General features: G+C 32.0%; 1 protein-coding gene across 1 annotated transcript; it reads left to right on the top strand.

Moving 5' to 3' along the window:
- The first annotated feature begins 7,308 nt into the window (after positions 1–7,308).
- LOC130451102 (doublesex- and mab-3-related transcription factor A2-like) lies at positions 7,309–18,837 on the top strand. The gene is made up of 3 exons (XM_056789905.1): positions 7,309–7,762; positions 18,069–18,474; positions 18,537–18,837. Exons 1-3 carry the CDS (start codon positions 7,309–7,311, stop codon positions 18,835–18,837), a joined length of 1,161 nt encoding a protein of 386 aa, XP_056645883.1.
- Positions 18,838–20,179: the final 1,342 nt, after the last annotated feature.

Genomic DNA, 20,179 nt, shown 5'->3' with positions numbered 1-20,179 from the left:
AATTTGGTGGGTGCGTTTATGTACATAGACAAGAGTATTTTCATTCACATCATATTTGTTTTTGTCTAATAAGTAAAGAACTTCAGTCCTACGGGTTCACATCAAAACATAAAATCTTGGGAAAAATATTTTAAGTTTCTCCAAAATTCCTAGGTAACCCTGCTTATCTTAAGAACACTTCTTGAATAGTCCTTTTTAGTTCCAAATGAACTTAGTTTGAATGAAATGGTCAGCCATTTATTTTTTTTTTTTGGAAATCTTTTCCTCCGATAATCGCGTATTTCTAAGAGGGCTAGGGACTTCCTCGAGTTATATATTCGGATAAAACAAATTTTCATTAATTTTTTTTACAATTGTATTGAAGTTAATGTATCTGGAACAGTCGATAGTCGATTTGACGTACCGTTCCAACTTATCTTGTAAAAAAGGAATATGAAAATAAGAAAGAGAAAAAACTCCCGCATCTACGAAATTAACAAGAATCCTTCGAAGTAAAATTACAAATGAGATTTCATCTGAGCGCTGATCTTATACAATGGAACGCTATTTCTGAAGTCATTCCGCGTGAGATGCGCCATTGTCGTGCGGTTTCTTACGTCAGAGATAGACTCTCGGACTTTTATGCACAATTACATGAAATTGTCTCTTTGAATTCGAGGACAAAGCGCGGTATGTGAAAGGTTATATGTAGAATAAAAGAAGGGGATAATGACGGGAGAGATGGAGGTATTGCTACCACTGTCTCTCTTGCTCTCCGACAAGTCTTATGGAATTTTCATTAAATAAGGATTATGGATACATTCGAGGATAATAATACTGTTAAAAGGGTCGTGGCATTGTCGACACCTGCATTATTAACGCGATTCGAAATGTAGATTTCCAGAAGGGGGATTATTAAATTTGAGATAATACTTTATATTGAATTTAATTTGAAATTATGTCAATAAAAGTGATACAGGGTAGGTAATTTTTTCTGACTATATATCAAAGTCACTCACGACCGGAATTTTTCCAGTTTCGCTTCGCCTCGAGCTCCGTAGAAGAAAGCAAATAATTTGTAAGTCTTAAAAATCAATTTTCATAATCAAGGTTAAATTGTAGATACATCTGATATTACCGAATCAAAATCTTCACGATTATAATTTTGTTGCTTTGAGTTGAAAAACTTCTGATAATTGTTGTCATGTGAAATAGCCAAAAAAAGTATTTCAGGCGTTATGACACTAAGTATAATAGATACTTCAGCATAAATAAGTTTCTTTATCATCAAGTTTCTTTTTGAGGAACAAAATGAATATGGTCGAGAAACCTTCTTAATTAATCTAAGAATATTTCATAAATCTGAGATCTTAACTAGAGATTATCTAACAATGAAATAAAGTTTATCAACACCATAAATTATTGAATTTTCAATTCAAAATCACAAAAAAAGTTAAAAAAAAAGAAAATACCGGCTCAATAACTAGTTTTATACCCATTGACTTATATGAGGCTTCCTGATTAAGATTGTCGAGTCGGCTCTTTTTTAAAAAAGTTACAATTGAGTATCGTTAATGAAAAATTACCTGAGCAACTGAGAATTCGAATCTAACAATGTCTAACAAATGAAATTTATCTTGCTCCCTCATAATTTGTCGTCATCATTAAAAGCGAATGAGTCTCGGAAATTGTCCGAATTTTCTTCCAAAATCCTTTTCCATTAGTTCTTACGAATTTTCATAATTATAAACATCGAAAAGGGTTAGTTTGGACGTAAAATTTCATTATATCAACTTGTTAATATTATAAGATTTAAATCAGAAATAATAATAAGAAAATAGAGTAAGTAGAAGAAGGATCCTGGTGAGAAATAAAAATAAGAAAAATAGGGATATTCTTAGGATACAAGAGGCCTACTTTGACAATTGTGAAGGTAAAATGGTATAGAATAGGAGGTAAGGCAAAAGTTAAAAGGAAAAAATAAACTTGAGATATCTTTGAAGTATCTACATGGTGATCTTGCGTATATACGACAAGACAATTGGTATAATTTTTATAATTTCCTTAATTAAAATGCTTTACCTTAATTTTCAGGAATTGGTTAAGTACATACAATTTATAAGAATTGCGAATCTTACCGCTTATTTTTACAGCATTCTGTACTCTTTTCCATGGGAATATTTCTATATATACCCCCCTTAATCTATACTAGTGCGAATCAATTTTTTGTTTCGTCCAATTCATAATCAACAGAATTTATATCACCTTAGTTGTTTTCCAACCTGTTACAAAGCCACAAAAATACAAAGAATTCTTGAACAATTGGCCTATCGATTCAACAGGTGTCTTTTGAAATATACCAAACAAAAGTAACACAAACAGAAACTTATATCAACGATACTAATCTCTAATCTGATCGATCTCTATTGAATATCACTTGAAAAACTGTCACTACCTTTACCTACCACCTAAAATAAACTCGGAGATAGGAAAAGCAAACAATAGCAATTAGATCTCCAGTGGCCCTGTAAATAGAGAGTGAGAGATGGTTGGTTGAATATTATCCCCAATTGTATCACAATAAAGTTACATAATAAAGAATTAAGCTACTGCCAAGAGGGCTTATCTCTATCGCCGTGGAAACCGCAGCTCCCACGCAATATTTTCACATAATAGAGTACAGAAAGCACAGTAAATATAAATTAGAGATGCCTATTTACATATTTAATTTAAAACTATTATTTATAGGCACAGTTTGAAAAAAATGAAATTTCAAAATAATATACTAGTCGGTAAAAAACAATCGAGTAATTTGAAGTGAAACAACAGAGATTTTGTGTATTGTATTTGTCAGATGTAATGAGAAAAAAAAAGAGAATAAGAAATACGAGCAACTGACCATTAAATAATCATAAAAATAGAAAATCTGCGAATTATGTTTGATAATTATCATTATCTATGAAATATTGTAAACATAGGATATCACCAACGTTAATTTTTTAAGGTTGACAGAACTGCAGCTGATCTGATATACTGTAAACCGCGCCGATAAGAATGGATTTGTTAAGTTAGTCAGTTCAGTAATATTAAATGATAATTTGTAATTCCAATCAAGAGAAATTACAACTGTTACCTCACAACCGGACCGCATGATATGATTGGTATATTACTGAGGTTTTCGGTTATTATACTTCGATATTTCTGCATTAAAATAGCTACTTAATATTAATCTTCAGTTGCAAAATCCATGTAAAGGGGTGAATCGTTGATAACTGCTCAATAACAATTATTATACGTATCTAATCTATTATACAACTAAATTAATATAATGGAAATATTAACGCACAAAAAAGTAATAAAAATTAAGAGCCCTTCTAGATCATGTTTTAAATTTGAAATGAAATTTCAACGGAAAATTTGATTTATATCTCGTTCTGGGTTACGATCCGCAATCAGCTGATAGGTGATCTACCTTAATGTGGGTTGTAGTTTCCGAAAAGACCTCAAGTAGAAACAAGAGCTTGTAAGAACGCAAGGATACGGTTTCAATTTTTCTTTCCATTTGTTCTTACTTCTTATTCAAAAGGTTTACACATTCTTGCATACTAAACTGTTGATACTAGATTTTTCATACCATCGCGAATTCATACTTTTATTTATACTTATTTTCGAAATACCTCGAAGTCTGGAAATTTGATTTGTTTACTCTGTCCACTGCCACTAAATTACCGACAAGAACGTGGCATCTGGCCCGCAAATTTTAACATCACCGTTTACAAAATAAGGATTAATATCTATAGACAAGATTTTTTTTTATCTAGTTAAAGTTGTTACCACTGCTCTTCAATTGCTTTGTCGTGTTTGTTTCTCGAGATATCTCTACATTTGTCTTTATATACTTTATTCGATATTTCGATTACATCGCTTTCTCTAAAACTTGTCTACTGATAATTACCGTTTTCTCCATAAATTTTTTGTTCTAAATCATCGTTATTAAATTTTTTGTTCTAAATCATCGTTATTATATCTACCAATTTGACCAAGTGGCTGCAGAAATATTTATTCAAGAAATGATATTTCAATTTATTTCCAAGAGTAATAAAATTATTTAGCAGTATGTATCATAACAGACATCTTCCCAGAACAGGGAAGACATCTGTCCCAAAGACAGAAGCGTAGAGCTGGGATTTTTGTGTAAACAAGCACACGTACCACACGATACACAATATCTTTCAAGTTCAAATTAGTACATTACAGTTATTCAATATGTAATACAATAGAAATAAAATAGACCTAAATGTTCACCAACCGATTGGTTTCTGATTGAGGAGGACTAAAAAGGGATTATTTCATTGTTTTTTTGAATTTTCTCAATTAAATTCGATTATCAAATAAAAATTTTCTAAAAATTATTGGCAGATGATTGAATACTTTTAGAATCTTTGACCCCATAGTTTTTTATCCTTTTTTTTCAATATTATATTGCATATCTTTCATCCAGACATACTGATAAAATATACAACCGTGCCGTCACAACAGTAACAGTTTTTGTTCGAAAATGTCTGTTTATATACAGGGGAGTGATTCATTAAGAATGTCCAATCTCTGAACTGTAGATTCTAGACCTCAAAATATGATGATTCTGCTTAACATGCCTTATGCAAATATTGCTAGTTTCCGAGATACGGGGTGGTGATCAAAGTTTAAATTTAAATTTTGATTTTCGCAATAATTTTTTATGTTTTCGAAATTTCTCTTTGAAAATTGGCAATTTTACGTTTTTTGGTATGAGGCATCATAATTTGCACAATGCTCAAAGTGCCCACCATTTACTTCAATACACTTTCCTGATCCTTCCTGATCTCTTAATATCAAAATCACATTTGTGAATTAAGCCGTGATTTAATTTTTCGTTTCCAAGTAGGCTTGTGTCACTTTTAGACAGTTTGTGTAGAAGCAAAAATTGGATAATAATAAGAATTAGTAATACATTAGTATACCATTTATTAACAATTTAGTAATTAACAAGTGTAATAGTTATTTATCAAATAATGCCTAGGCATAACGATTTTTTCAATAATGAGATATGTGATATGATTTGTGTGTTTGCTCAGTCAAATTATAGTGGTCCAGCTGCGGCTCGAAGATATTCACAATTATACCCAAATCGAAGGCAACCCAATTACAAACTGTACCGAAATCTTTACAACCGCTTGGGTGAAACGGGGTCTCTACGCTCTAAAACTGAGCACGGTGCTACAAAAAAAATCACTGCCGATGAAGAACATGAAATTTTAATTTGTGTTAACGGAGAATGCAGATATCAGTACTCGCCGATTAAGTCTGCAAACAAGTATAAGCCAATCATCTATTTTTAGAATACTGAAGAGGGAAAAATTGCATCCATATCATTACATTCCTGTTCAGAATTTATTACCTCAAGATTTACCTAAGCGTCTACAATTTGCCCATTTTTTGCAAGATAAACAAAATGATTTTCTGAATACAATTCCTTTTACTGATAAGGCAACATTTACGAGGAATATTTAATTATAAAAATAATCATTTGTGGGACTTTTTAGAAGCAAATAAATCGATAACCGATCGAGTTACACGAATCAAAGAAGAGTAACTTTTTTTTTAGAATTTTACGCTTTTCAAGTTTAGTCCAAAAAAAGTTTACTTTGATTTAATTAACACAAACAAATGTAACCAGCAATGTTAAATTAAAGTGCAAATTATGATTCCTCGTGCCAAAAAACGTAAACTTGCCAATTTTCAAAGAGAAATTGTGAAAACACAGAAAATTATTGCGAAAATAAAAATTTAAATTTAAACTTTGATCGCCCCGTATCTCGGAAACTAGCCATATTTACATAAGGCATGTTGAACAGAATCATCATATTTTGAGGTCTAGCATCTACAGTTCAGAGATTGGACATTCTTAATGAACCACCCCCCAGTAGATGCTAAAGAGGATAGGGCCTATTATCGTATCATAAAGTACACCATAAAGCCTAGCCTCATCTCTACTAACATAGTTTTCTGTCTGTTTAGTGGGATTGAGGATTCCAATAACTACGAATGACTCACAGTATCAAAGGCATCCTCGAGATCAGGGAAGACACATAGTAAGGGTTCACCGTTTTTAAACGAGTTATGAATTCTTGAAGTTAATTTTGTAGCAGTACCTTGAGTATAATAAAATGAAAAAAAATACTTTCTTTACATAAAGAGATAACAGAGGCCCCACTGCGAACTGAATAGTAAACCACTTGTCTAGGTCTGCATTACAATATTCAATTTTCAGGATCGTTGAAATCATTCAAAAGTATAGATAAACAACAATATTACACAAAAAATTAATCCCTTCGAATTCCCGAATAAAATCAGTAAATAAATCGAATAGTAGGTACTGAGCAAATAATGAACGTAAAAAAGGGATTATACATAATTTGAAATATTTTCTCTATAATCATCAGGACTGTACGTTTAGTCAGATTTTCAGTTCACACTCACTAGTTAGTTGTGAGTCGTTCTCTGAATCAACAAATTGATCATTGTATTTAATTTTACTCATATTATCTTCGCTTGTTGTATCAAGTATAACTAAGTATGTACAATTCTTAATAATAGATTCCCCATCAACGTTTGTAGCCTGATTATGGTTTTTTAACGTAGGCACTATTTGAAGACCGGCACTATACTTTTTTTTATTTCCAACGTAATATTCATATTGTATCTATAAATCGAAATAATACTGGATATGAAATAAATCTTCTCGGAACGATTTTGGATTTGTAGTAAAGTACACACATTTGAATGGAAACCCTCTCATGTAATTCCGAACTATACCCAAAATAATCTTGCAACGCTACCTAACATTGTTAGCGTCATATTAATAGTAAAACATTTAATTCCCATTCAACGTTCAATAGACTCCCATAAAATCTATCCAAACTAAATTATATGTAAAGTATCCTACTTAAAAAGTCCCCAACAATAGCACATTAGGAGAAACTAGGACCCTCCTTTCAGAGCCCTATTATAATACCAGCAATACAAATCTAGTTTGTATATTCCTATTGTATATAAAAGAGTGTATATCCTGGAAGGAGGGGCGAATCGTTACGTCATCCATTTAGAGGCGAGGCTTCGCTCGCTATTGGTGAATGTAACAAGGCGCAGACGACCAACTGATGGGGTACAGTATCCACCACCGGTAACCGTATCATTTGACAGTAATTGTCAGTAAGTGCAACATCTACGGTGCGGCTTATATTCCAACCCCTATACGTATGTTGTTTTTTTGAACTGATTTGTTTTAAAATGAGCATACCGGGTAGCGGAGTCGATATGTCTGCTCTCATGTCACAGCATCCCGTATTAGGTGCAATTCCTCCGGCTTTTTTTCTTAGAGCCTCAGAAAGATATCAAAGGACGCCAAAATGTGCACGATGTCGAAACCACGGTGTTGTATCAGCTTTAAAAGGACACAAGAGATATTGTAGATGGCGAGACTGTAATTGCGCCAAATGTACTCTTATTGCCGAACGTCAAAGGGTGATGGCGGCTCAAGTTGCTTTGAGAAGACAACAAGCTCAAGAAGAAAACGAGGCTAGGGAATTGGGAATATTGTTTCCTTCGCCGCTTCAGCAAGGTGTTGGAGAAAGTGCCGTGCATCCACCCCCTGTTACCAATCCATCTGAACTTGCTATTCCTCCAGTGCTGCAAAGAAGTACATTCACCACAACATCCGAATCCTCGGAAACTTCCAGTCCAAGTAAGTATATCAATAAATTCTTAAGCGGACTCTACTTTATCAAATTCATGACACTTTCTAGTGGTTCACATCTTGCCGACCTAAAGATTTTCTGTTAATTTGATTAATTCAGTTTTGTTGGTAGTTCTCAATAATGATCCTATTCATATTGTTTAGAAAACAGGATCCAAACACTTCATTTAATCCAAGTTGTGTTCATTATCAAACTACCAGTAGCTCCGTTAGAACATATGAGTAAACTGATGAAACCAGAGTAAAAGAATTTGAAAGGGACGTAATAGAGTACTTATATACCTAGATTGTGATGGTACTTCTTCCAAATTGAACTATTTGGTCACTCCAAAATGTGCAAAATTCTTGCATGTCTTTAAAACATTCATTTGAGACTCATTTGATCGAACCCCTTTGGAAAGAATCATTGTAATAATTTAACCGAGATGAATTCAAACTGTACTCAAAAATAATTTATGCTAATTTTCAATCATGTGAGCTCTACGTGTACTGTTACAAGAAATCTGCAAATGTTACGCTTCATCAACACAATAACAGTTTGGATAATCGGTTTTTTTGCAACCAAAGCAACCCCCTCTAGCTTTTCATATTTGATAAAACTTAACAATATACCATACGAGGATTTTTTGTTGATTAAACTTGATGAGAATTCTTTAAGAACTTTGGGGTGTTTTAGGTTTCATTATTGTATTACATTTTTTAATAACTCGTTAGAGGAGGGCATTTGAAAGGATTCTTAAAACATTAGCAACCCAATTGAATTATTTTTTCCATGTTTTTTTATACGGGATTCTTTTTAAATGAAGTATGTATTATTTTTTTGCTAAGATAGAATATCGATAGCTGTACCTAAATGGTTATTGCGGAATATGTATTAATATTCCAAATTTTCTAAATTTTCTAATGCTACTATTAAATAACCAGCCTTGGTATCGTCTTTTACCGATTATCTTGACACAAAACATAAGAAAACAATTGAAACGAGAATCCGTAATTTAAATAATTTTCGATTAAAGCTTTGAATAACATAAGTGTTATTCAAACAGAGAAAATTACCAATCTCTTCGTTTCGTTGTGACATTGTTACGCAGTAAAGAGTAACTCTTTATTATTTACTAAGATAATGGCTGGGCAAACAATGTCCGCTTTTTCAAAAATTTTTAATCATGTAAGAATTTTTAAAGTAATCAATTACAGAAATATGTTATTTTAAATGAACAGCAAATATTTGGTAATTTCACGTGTAGGTCATATGTGTAAGTGACCAAAACGTATTTTATACAATGTTTAAAAACATTTTCCATAACGTACGTGTCTGTTTTCAGTTACAGCTATTGATGCTATCCAGTCTTTAGTTGTTGCTTAATTATAACTTAATTATAACTTTTCCTCCCAGAAGCTTCTTCTAGACATAAATATCAACATCTTTTCTTTTTATCTTCCATTATTTTCTTGAAAGCACATCATTCTTCATTATTTTTGATTTGTACGAAAAATTGAAAATAGGTCTTGTAACTAATCTTTATCAAAAATATGTGTACAAAAATGATATAGTGAATTCTAAATTTAGTAAAATTTGCATTTAATTCAAAATTTAGATTAAATAGGGTAGTTTTAAGACAATAATTCTAATTCCTACTCTCACATTCAAAGAAAGTGGGTCAACAAATTATTTATATATACATATTTCATCATCAGTAGTAGGTTATCTGATTATTGGAACTTCCTAGTATCTAGTGACTGATCATAATCCAAAACGCGGAAATTGATTCTTTGTTAAGTACGTGGTTGACCCTCATGGCTTCACTAAAATCTTCGCTAATGAGTCGTGTATCGTTTTCGAGAGTCATTAGCGAGTAAGGGGTGCCTTACGGCTCAATTAAAGAGAATTACTGCCTAACCACCGAAGTATTGAAAATCTTAGGCTCGTGGTGCAACACTCAAGTGTTTCGCCTTTATTATTTTCCATTATTATTCGTATGAATGAAGTCAAACCGCACTAATAAAACACTTCACATGTTCAACTCCGGCGTCTCCATTTCTCCTTACAATGAATATTTCAAATGCTTACCAAGTTTTAACGTTATTGTTAGATGTATATGTACATTCGTATCCCTTAATTTATTTTCACGGTCAGATGCACAAATGTGAGGTTAATTTCCGGTAAATATGAAAATAATAAAGGGTGAATTCTTTCGTAATAAAAATTTAAATTGATACTCTAGTTAATTCATAAATCAATCAATTAACCGAATTCCATGAGCGTACTTAATATGGATTCAGGAATGCAATTTCAATGCTTATTTCTAATTTTTCTCTTTAACGATACCACTGGCATTATAATCATGTTTAAGTTCAACTTCTGTATACTATTACAGCAGATAAATGTTTTTGTTAACATTTCAACTTAACAGCTGCATAATATGTCTTTATATTCAGTGATAACAAAAAAATTCAGCATATTCTGTTATTTGTTTAAACTTAACCAAAAGAACACGAATTATATGATTGAGATTTGTTCCGACCGCTCAAAAAATGCATTTCATCTCCATCCCGCAGATCAAACTCCCGTAACAACTAAATTTTTATTATTTTTACAATATAATAGACCCTAAACTAGTCTTGATAAGAGGTGAAAAAATATCATAATATAACTTGAATAGTTCCATCCTGTACTGGTTTTGAAAGTTCAATATTACAATTACTATTTTTATATATTACTACTAATAAACATCTATAACAATAACATTTTTATAAAAATAAATACTTAATCTTATATATTTTTCAATTCTTATTGAACTAGTTTTGTCGTTTTTCGTTTCTTTCACGTACTAATTTGATTTGTTGATACCATCAAATCAAATATTTATAATTGGATATGGCTTTACTGTTGATCAAAATATTCTGCATTAAGATGTTTGAACCAATTGTCAAAGAATTTTTTCCATTCTAATTGAAGTACCTCGAGACCATGTGATTGGAACGCATCGAACATCTTTTGTTGGATTTGGCACAGCATCGATGTTTTCTGGCACAACAGCCTATTTTGGACGACCGTCCGAACTTCATCCTGTAGCAAATTGCGTCCACGATTCAATTCGGAAAACCTGCGAAGCAAGGTGGTTTAATCTACGTCGAAAGACATATTCGTGATTTGATTTCATTTTTTGACATTCACCCTTAGAAATGTCAAAATATATGATGGCAATTTTATATTTGACATATTCACATCAGTATTGTCATATCTCAAAACTTCGCAACCCTCGTATTGTTCACTTCTACCTTAATTTTTCTTTTTACATTATTTTCTTCACTTTGCTTCGTTTTTTGTTTGTGAGTAAATACGCAATCACACGGCACAATTTTTATTTGAATTTTGAATTACTTAAAATCTCAAATCCTTTTCAAAATTGTACTTTTTATTCATAATATTCCGTTTTGATTCAACCACAATTATTAAGCAAAATTTCCACGTGTAAATGAATATTTTTAAACCAATAAATACTTTTAAAGATTTATGTTAAGTTTTGAGGAGTATGTGATTTGTTTACCTGGCGGATTGAAAAAAAAGAATGATCAAAAAATTTATTTTCATACCGTGTTATTATTTATTCATTTCATCTGTATTTATAAATTCACGTATTAACATTTTTTGGTCCAGTGTGGTTTCTTGGGGGATCTAATATCTGAGTTCATTATGATACACTTCAATAATTACCTAATGTAATTTAATGAATCCTTAACAAGGACGAATAAGAGTAAATTGTGTGAAAATACGAGGTCGGAAAAGTGGAAAAGAGGCCATAATAGCGCTGTCGCCACTTCATTGCCCCTCAAATGATACTTGTGGAATTCGCAATAAGGCAAGAATGCGAGATGTGCGTCTATAAATATGAGTATCTATTTAATATAGAAAGGAAGAGATAAAAGGACATTAACGGAGTCTTTTATGTGCCAACCTTAGGACGCTATTAGTGGTAATAATCGTCACGTTTATTTTATATTCAACCTTTCAGTAAATAGATTTATTTAAATTGATACCACCATCTGATTTTCGTATGCACAAATCGCTGCACTAATCATTTAAAAATTAAATATCATCGAGGTGTGCAGAGTAATCGCTATTCAATTTTTCCACATGCTATACCTGAAAACATGGAAAACATGGAAATAGGAATTTGGATACAAAATAAACCAATAAAGGGTAAATTAACCAAACTAAACTAATGGGTGCGTTACAACTCGTGACGATTTTCAATCCGTTGAGATAAGGATTCCGGACGGGGATATTTCAGGTAAATGAAAAGGTGGTCACAACAACTCCGATTCATTCAAAAATATTACCTGGAATTTAGTACCTAATTCCCTTCGTAAATCTGGAAAATCGGAAATAAAAACCCAAAATTTCTAAATCCTTTGGGTTGAGTTAGGTTTTAGATAAAACAGATCTCTTAAAAACTAACCGAGAGAATATTTTTCATTGGACAATGATTTAACATAATAAAATTTGGATCTGGAATGAATTAAAATTATTTAAAAAACTTAGCAACATTCTACATGGATGGCATGGACATTCCAAGATGCATAATCACAACCACGATTACATTGTTAAAGTTAAAATTAAAGTTTTATGGTGGGTATTAAAGTCACAAGTTGGCGCATGCCCAAACTGTTAACTAAACTGAAATTTCTGAAACCGTAATTTACTTAATCAACTTTTCGTCTTCAGAGATCGAAGGAAAACCTTCGGTTGGAAATTGAAAGAGAAGAAAACAATAGAAATAAAACAAGCTAAATAGAATTGGATGAGGAAATAAACGATAAAAAAACTATTACAATAGAATAGAGAAAAAATAATGAGAAAAATAGTAAAAGCAGTATAGGAAGATTAAGAATAAGTAAAAAAATTTATCCGAACAACTAAATAGTATAAGAAAAGTTTGGCCGAAATTTTAGCTCTTATCAATTGTTAATGTTTTCCAAATGTTATGACAAGTACCACTAATATTGATTGCACTGCTTCAATGGCTTTATTTTGTGACTTTCTCCAAAAGTGTATAGAGAAAAACAAACTTGATTAAATTATCCTTTAAATTATATAATAAACGTCATGAATATCTCTTTATCGCCCGAAAGTGATGATGTAAAATTTTCTTTAACACTTGTAGCTTAATAAGGAAGCATCGATCTCTCTGAATAATTTGATTTCGAAAAGACTCCCAACTGCTTAAAAATTTCTATTGAATTCCGTGTTACAAGTCAGAGAAACTCTGGGTGTACAATTACCGTTTAGATGAAATGAAAGAACTGTTTGTTTATTGAAATTCTTTTACTTTTTATCTGAAGCGCGTACTTCAGAGCGCACCCGCTTCAAGATCTAAGAGCCAAGGAAACTGTGTATATAGTATTTCTCCGAATAACAAAAAGTATCTATTTTCAAACGATTACCTCTTATTTGAACTGAAAGTATCTGGTGACGATTTACGATTTACCTGAGAAAGATTTTGGTTTTTTTACAAGGTAAATACGTCAATATTTTAGAGATTTTAATAAATATGTATGTATAAACTAAATACATTTTATTTATAAATATAAATAAATATGCCAGAAAATAACGAAAGTAAATAGGAGAGGAAAGTAAGTTATTTAAAATAATCATGAAAACTGATAAATAATTTTAAGAAACACAACAGCTTTATCAACAACATAATCGGGGCTAAAATTATAGAAAAATGGCTAAGGGGGCGCCCTACAAAAACATATTTTAAGATCTGCAATAAATTGTCCGTCTCACAACCAAATGAAGAAACTAAAAGGCTCACCCTTTTGAAAATGATGATAATGAAGAAACAAGGATCAATTTCTTACACAATATTTTACAATTAGCGGAATGAGAAACAATTAAAATAATTTAGTACAAATAGACTAATTATGATGTAGCCCTTCAAATAATGGAACAAAAATCGTATTTAGGCAAATTATAAAGTTGAAACAGACCTGGAGAGCGAATAAATTGAAAGGTAAATGAAGAAACTTTTGAAACAAAACTTGGTTAGTCAAACGAATATTGTAAACACTGAGAATATATATGTAACAGTTATGCCATCATTTTCAAATGCTCCCAGGGCCGGATTAAGTTGTGGGGCTTGTGGGGGCTATAGCCCCGGGCCTCATCATTTGGAAATAATTCTGTATTTTTTGATGTGTTGATACCACAAATCTAACGTATTGATATTATTTTGTGAATTTTTCCGGGTTTTCGAATTCCTTAAGGGGGCCCCGTCATTATTTTAGCCCCGGACTTTATAAATCTTAATCCGGCCCTGAATGCTCCAATACTGATGATTCCTTGACTCGTGAATATATATCTAATGTTGGAATATCTTCTTATATAAACCCTTATTGCTATTAAATATTTTTATATTGTTCATAAACAATAATCTCATTGATATATATCTTTCGTTCCTACTGACGAATAGTACTTATCCTTCGAAAATTCCTTAGTATTCCAGGAATATTATAAAATTATTATCATCAAATATGATACAGATTTCGAAATAACGCCCTTACCGTCACGAGAGTAGACGTTATAAATCTAGTTACCCTTGCCTCTTGTGTATTCGGCTTGCTATTGTTTGAGAGGTTTTCAACGATCAGCTCAGCCTGCTTTGTCTTACACAATATGTCAGAATATATATAGGCTACTGCCGGAGACATGTTATAACAGTTTGTCGTGTACAAAACGCAGAAACATGGATAGAATTTTACTATTCAATCGAAATTTATTTGATATAGAGACTGAGGGATATGACTTATTTTTCTAAATAATCTTACGTCGACAAATTGAAAATAACCAAATTCATTATCGAATTGTCGATTCGCGAATGTGAATATTAAGAAGTTATAGAAACGTTAAGACTTAAGGGGACGATTAGCAGCTGTAAATTTAAGATGTCAGTAACAATAGGTCGATAAAGTCGGAAACTTTTTAATGAGAGATAATAACTGAGAAGAACCTCGTGAATTCCAACAATGGAGAAGATTAACTTCTAACTTCTCGATTATTCGTTATTGAATTATTTTCCTCGTTTTATTGCGTTTTAATTACCAGGACATTTCTTTTCTAATAGCGCCGAAGAAAAAACTTTAATTAAGAAACCAAAATTATCTTATTGATATATATATATATATATATATATATATATATATATATATATATATATATATATATATATATAGTTTGGAATATATATAGAATGAGTAAAAAAGCGATTTGAAAAGATTTGTTTTTGTTTGGAAATCTTCATCTTCACATGAATATATTAGTATACTTCAAAACATTGATGTCACTTTTAGTCTAAAATCCTGAATTTCTGACTGAATTGATGTCTACCAAGGATGGAAATTCCTGACTACTAATTGCACATCCGTCCACTATATCCATCCACTATACCTCACAATAAACCATGAAATTCAGAACTTACCATATACGTTTTTTAACTTAAATTATGTCTCAATGTTACAGTAATAAATATAAATAAAATATTGCATACAAAAAAAAGATTACATACGAGGATGGTACCAGAAGAGCCTGGCCCAACAAAGTAAACTCAAACATTTTGGAAAAAATATATTTATTTTTCAACGTAATAGCCTTTTAGTTCAATGTTTTCAAGCCTAGGAACAGAAAATAATCTATTAATTTTGGCCATTGAAATAACGGATGTATGAGCTGATGCATTGTCTTGATCACAATTTCTTCTTAGCTAAATGCGGCCGTTTTATCTTGATTTCTTCAAGTTTTTCCTTTTTTCAATGTAGTCAATGGAAATTATTCCACGCGCATCCCAAAAAACCGACGCCTACAGAAGGAACGGTCTTTGCCTTCTTCGGAGCCGGTTCCCCTTTTCAGTCCATTTTTTATCACTCCTAGCTCGCGCGCTTTCAGTCGACGATTATCCAGTACCGCCTTGTGGATTTTCTTCTACATTTCTGGAGTCGTCACCTTATTTGGTCGACCATTGCAATGCTGGTTTTCGTTTAAACTCTGCTACCCAATGTTTTACTCTTGATAATGAAGGAGCAGTCTCACCCAGTGTAGAATCTAGTTCAAATTGTATATTGGTTGGACTAATGCCTCCCAAATAAAAGTATTATATCACTTAACGATGATCTATTTTTCCCATGTTTACAAATTCAGTGAAAACGTTCACTATTGATGAATACCAAACAAATACTAAACAACGTGGCGTCTTCCGAGTTGAGACATATGCTGTGTAGTGTGTACGTTCTAATGCAGTGGTATTTTTCAAACAACTACGATCATCTCTAAGCCAGGTACTTCTGGAACCAATCTCGTAACACATAGACCTTAATTCTGTATGGTGTATACAAGGACGAGTGAATAATTCCATGATACAAGTTAAAAAATAATTTTCTGTTTCGACGAAGTCTCTACACATTTTATACAACTTTTGACCCCTTCTAAAAAATACGAAAGTCCACCTTAGACTTTTTTAGTGCCAAAAAACCTTGAGAAACCCATTAACCGCCAAACACTCGATTGAGGTGTAAGTAGAAACGACAAATAGCCTGCGGAAAGCTTTCTGATATCCAAGTTATCAATACAGAATTGATACATCTAAGTTATATGAGTTGACTATTGCTTCCACAATCTGGAACATTCAAACTTCGATCGACCAACAGTGGGCGTAAATTGTTTGAAGTGAAAAATAAGACTAATCAGAATACGAAATTTACTTTTTTCATTAGTCTCCTCAAGTTAGCTTGCTATCAATGGTTGCCAAACACAAACTAAATCACGCAGCTAGTTTAAACAGAGTAATATGAATATACTTTTCCTGATATTTCAGTTAATGTCAGCCTGAACTGGAAAATTTTGTATAAAATAATTACTAAATGCAATATCAACAAAGTGTACAATTTATTATTAACAATTCTCCATTCTTGTATTTTGTATATTCATTCTCGTGTGTGTAGCTCTTCCGATACCATTTTTGTTCCACACATCGTATTTTAATTATGTTGGCAATAGATATTGAAACGTTCTGGGTAGAGAGAAAAACAGAATCTCACTGTTTAAGAAGACGCTCATGGCAAATGTTGCATTTGACATCTTATTTCTAGGGAATCATGTCGAGACCAAACAATCGACGTCTCTCAAGACTTGGTACTTATATTTCTCATCAATAATTGAAGAATCGATCTCGAATTTTAAGTAGACGTATTGAATTATATAAATCGATTTTTGAACTTATCTCCTTATTTTTCCTCCAATTTCCTTAATTAAACTGTATCCCGATGGGTGGTCGTTTTTCCAGTTCTCAGGCGAGCACTCAGGCACAAACTTAAAATATAAATTGTTCTCATTTTCAAAAGAGTTTTTAATGAAGTCGAACGGGAATGTAAACTGTTTTTTAAAATTAAATCTCGGACTGACCGCACTCGAAGTGATTTGTTTTCACGGAAAATTTCATAACAGCCCTTTTGAAAACGGCCTCCATTCAAAAAAATGAACAGATTATAGAAGACTAAAAACTACGAAGTTGATTTTTTCAATACAGTGGCCACTTGACATTTTATTTTCTGTTTCAGAGAGACCAAAGCAGTCGCTTTTTGTAATCTCCTACATTTCAAAAAATTAATTTCCCTTTATTTTTAGTTCAATGAATTTATATACAACGGTTATTTATTTTATTTAATCGTATAACTCATTTCCAACAAACTGTGCCGAAATTGAATAAAACTCAATCGTTTAGAAGCAAATTTTATTATATTCTTAGATAATACATCACACTTATTTTCACATTATGTAATAATGATATTTATAGTGAACACACTATTTATTACCAGTACAATAACGTTTGCAGAGTTCGACGTTTACTTACCTGCTGTGATTTTACACTGCTGTACATTTTTTAATTTGATGATTCTTTCTGCGATAATCATGTACATTGGAAATGCATTTAACGCACCCTTGAGAGATTGTACAGCCAGTGGAAAGTATGTCATAAATTCTTTTCATTTGAGTATTTCTCTGATCTCTTACTGTTATTCTTATCTCATACTAATTTTCTTCAAAATATTGAGCTCCATCGAGGTGAACCTCCTATCTTCCTGAATCAAAATTTGGTTTGGTGATTTCATGTTTTATTTTAAAGTTTGGTAAGAAAGAATTGAATTTTGAACGTAGATTCTCAAATTCTTAAGCCAAATAATAATATTTTAAAAAACCACATACTGCTATGTTCATTAGATACATTTCTTATTCCAGCTTCTAAGAGGCCAAGAATCAATGTAGAAGATTGTCATTTAGAAGAATCTGATTCGGACCAAGAAGAAATAAAAAGAAGTCAACAGTCTTCTCCGTCAAACCCTCCAGCTGCTCCTTTGATTACATCTCCTTCGCCTGATCCCGTAACAAGTCCGGATCCAGATTTGGATGTTGAAGAAGATACTCAAACTGAAGCACCTGAAAATTTGTCTGTAAAAAGAGAGAAGCCGCCAAGCCCGGAAACTCCTCCACACCAACAAGCATCGAATTTCATGCCATACCAGCATCCTTTTGGACAGTTTCCCCCTCAGTATCAATCGCCGTATTCCCAAAGAAGTCCAATAGATGTCCTCATGAGAGTATTTCCAGGACGAAGAAGATCAGACGTAGAGGCTATTTTACAAAGGTAGATCTAGACTTTGAAAAAAAAAATCGATTGATCTATTGGAAAATATTCATTTGTTACAGATGTAAAGGAGACGTGCTGCAAGCAATGGAGCTGATGGTGAGTGGTTCCCACGAAGATCTATCAACACCATCAGCTTTCTCTCCTCTTGGTCCTCCAACAAACTTCCACCGATATAGTCCTTCTAGGAGATTTTTATCAGCCCCATATGCTGGTACGGGATACCTACCAACAGTGATTCGACCTCCAACAGACTATCTATCATTAATAGGTCCCGTTCCGGATTTGTACAAGAATGAAAGTACCACCGCTTCTTCTCCGGGCTCCAATACGGGTTCGGATAAGACAAGTTATTCGGAATAGTCCACATTGTTCAATGGTAGGTGTTTCAAACATAAATAAAGGAGGATAGTAAGATATTTTTTTGTACATTTTTTGACCAATTTATGTATATATATATAGTTGTTGTTTTTTTAGATAGAGTATTTTCAATAAATAGGTGTTATATAAGCGATGTTTATAAGAAGAATGATCTTGTATATTTTTTTCTAGTACAATAGTAGTTTTCTTCCTGAAAATTAACTGACTTGGCTCTATTAATCTTTTTTTGATATAATATAATTTAAGCAAGCCTGAATATTAAATAAAAAACATGACAACAAATAATTGTTTAGAATTGTACTATCGGTCGGTTCTACATAAATTTAATTATTTTCAGATTAATGAATATTTATAAATATAGGATATGATTTTCGGACATCTTCTTTGGTAAAGAATTTTCGTCATACTTCGGTAGTTTTAGGATAACGTGCATAAATCTGCATTAACTAAGGGTTCTTGGGCAAATAAATGTTTTTCTATAATAATAGTTCGATTTATCAATGGTTCCTCATTCTTTTGCAGATAAGAGATAGAGTTAAACCCAAAATCTACATTTCGGCAAATTATATGAGATTATAATGCAATCCCAGCCTTCTCAAAAAGGCTTTGATCTTCCATGATGCAGATTATCTACCCTCCATATTACAGTAATTAGTGACAAATGGCACATATTTTTTTCAAACATATAAAAAATTCGAATAATTGTGATAATTGCCCGTTTTAGAAACCTTCTTCAACACTAAAAATACTCGAACATTTAGTTTTCCACAATGTTCTTATGACTTTAACTATTTCTATATTCTGACCACTATTCTCTTTCATGCCGAAGTAGTCAATGAAGGTAAGAATAATTAATGTTATGATTGTTCAAGCAAATTGACTTTGCAAGTTTTTCTCACAAAATGCCATAATTTTCTCCACCTAGCAACATTTTGAAAATGTTAGATGATTTCCTTGATATAGAAGTTATATAACGATAAAATTCGATATATCAACATAGTATGATAATGACTTTTATTATACAGAGTGGAACAAAATTATGGGCACGTTTAGTTATCTCAAATACAAGGAAATTTTAGATTGTATAGATTCCAAATCTAGCATGGTAATATTTCAACACTTTATATATTGTTAAGAGGGACTAAATTTCAAATTATACTCAATTATTAATGCTAATTGTTAAAATAGTAGACAGAGAAAAAGGTGCGATTATTTAATATTCAGTTTGGATATTATTATTCCAATAGTCTTTTGATCCACTACGTATCAAGTGAATTAATGATAATGACTTTAAACATACTTGAACTATTCTCAAATTAAAATT

Source organism: Diorhabda sublineata, chromosome X, assembly GCF_026230105.1.
Source record: "Diorhabda sublineata isolate icDioSubl1.1 chromosome X, icDioSubl1.1, whole genome shotgun sequence".
NCBI lineage: Eukaryota > Metazoa > Arthropoda > Insecta > Coleoptera > Chrysomelidae > Diorhabda > Diorhabda sublineata.
This window is presented reverse-complemented; position numbering and strand designations above follow the sequence as displayed.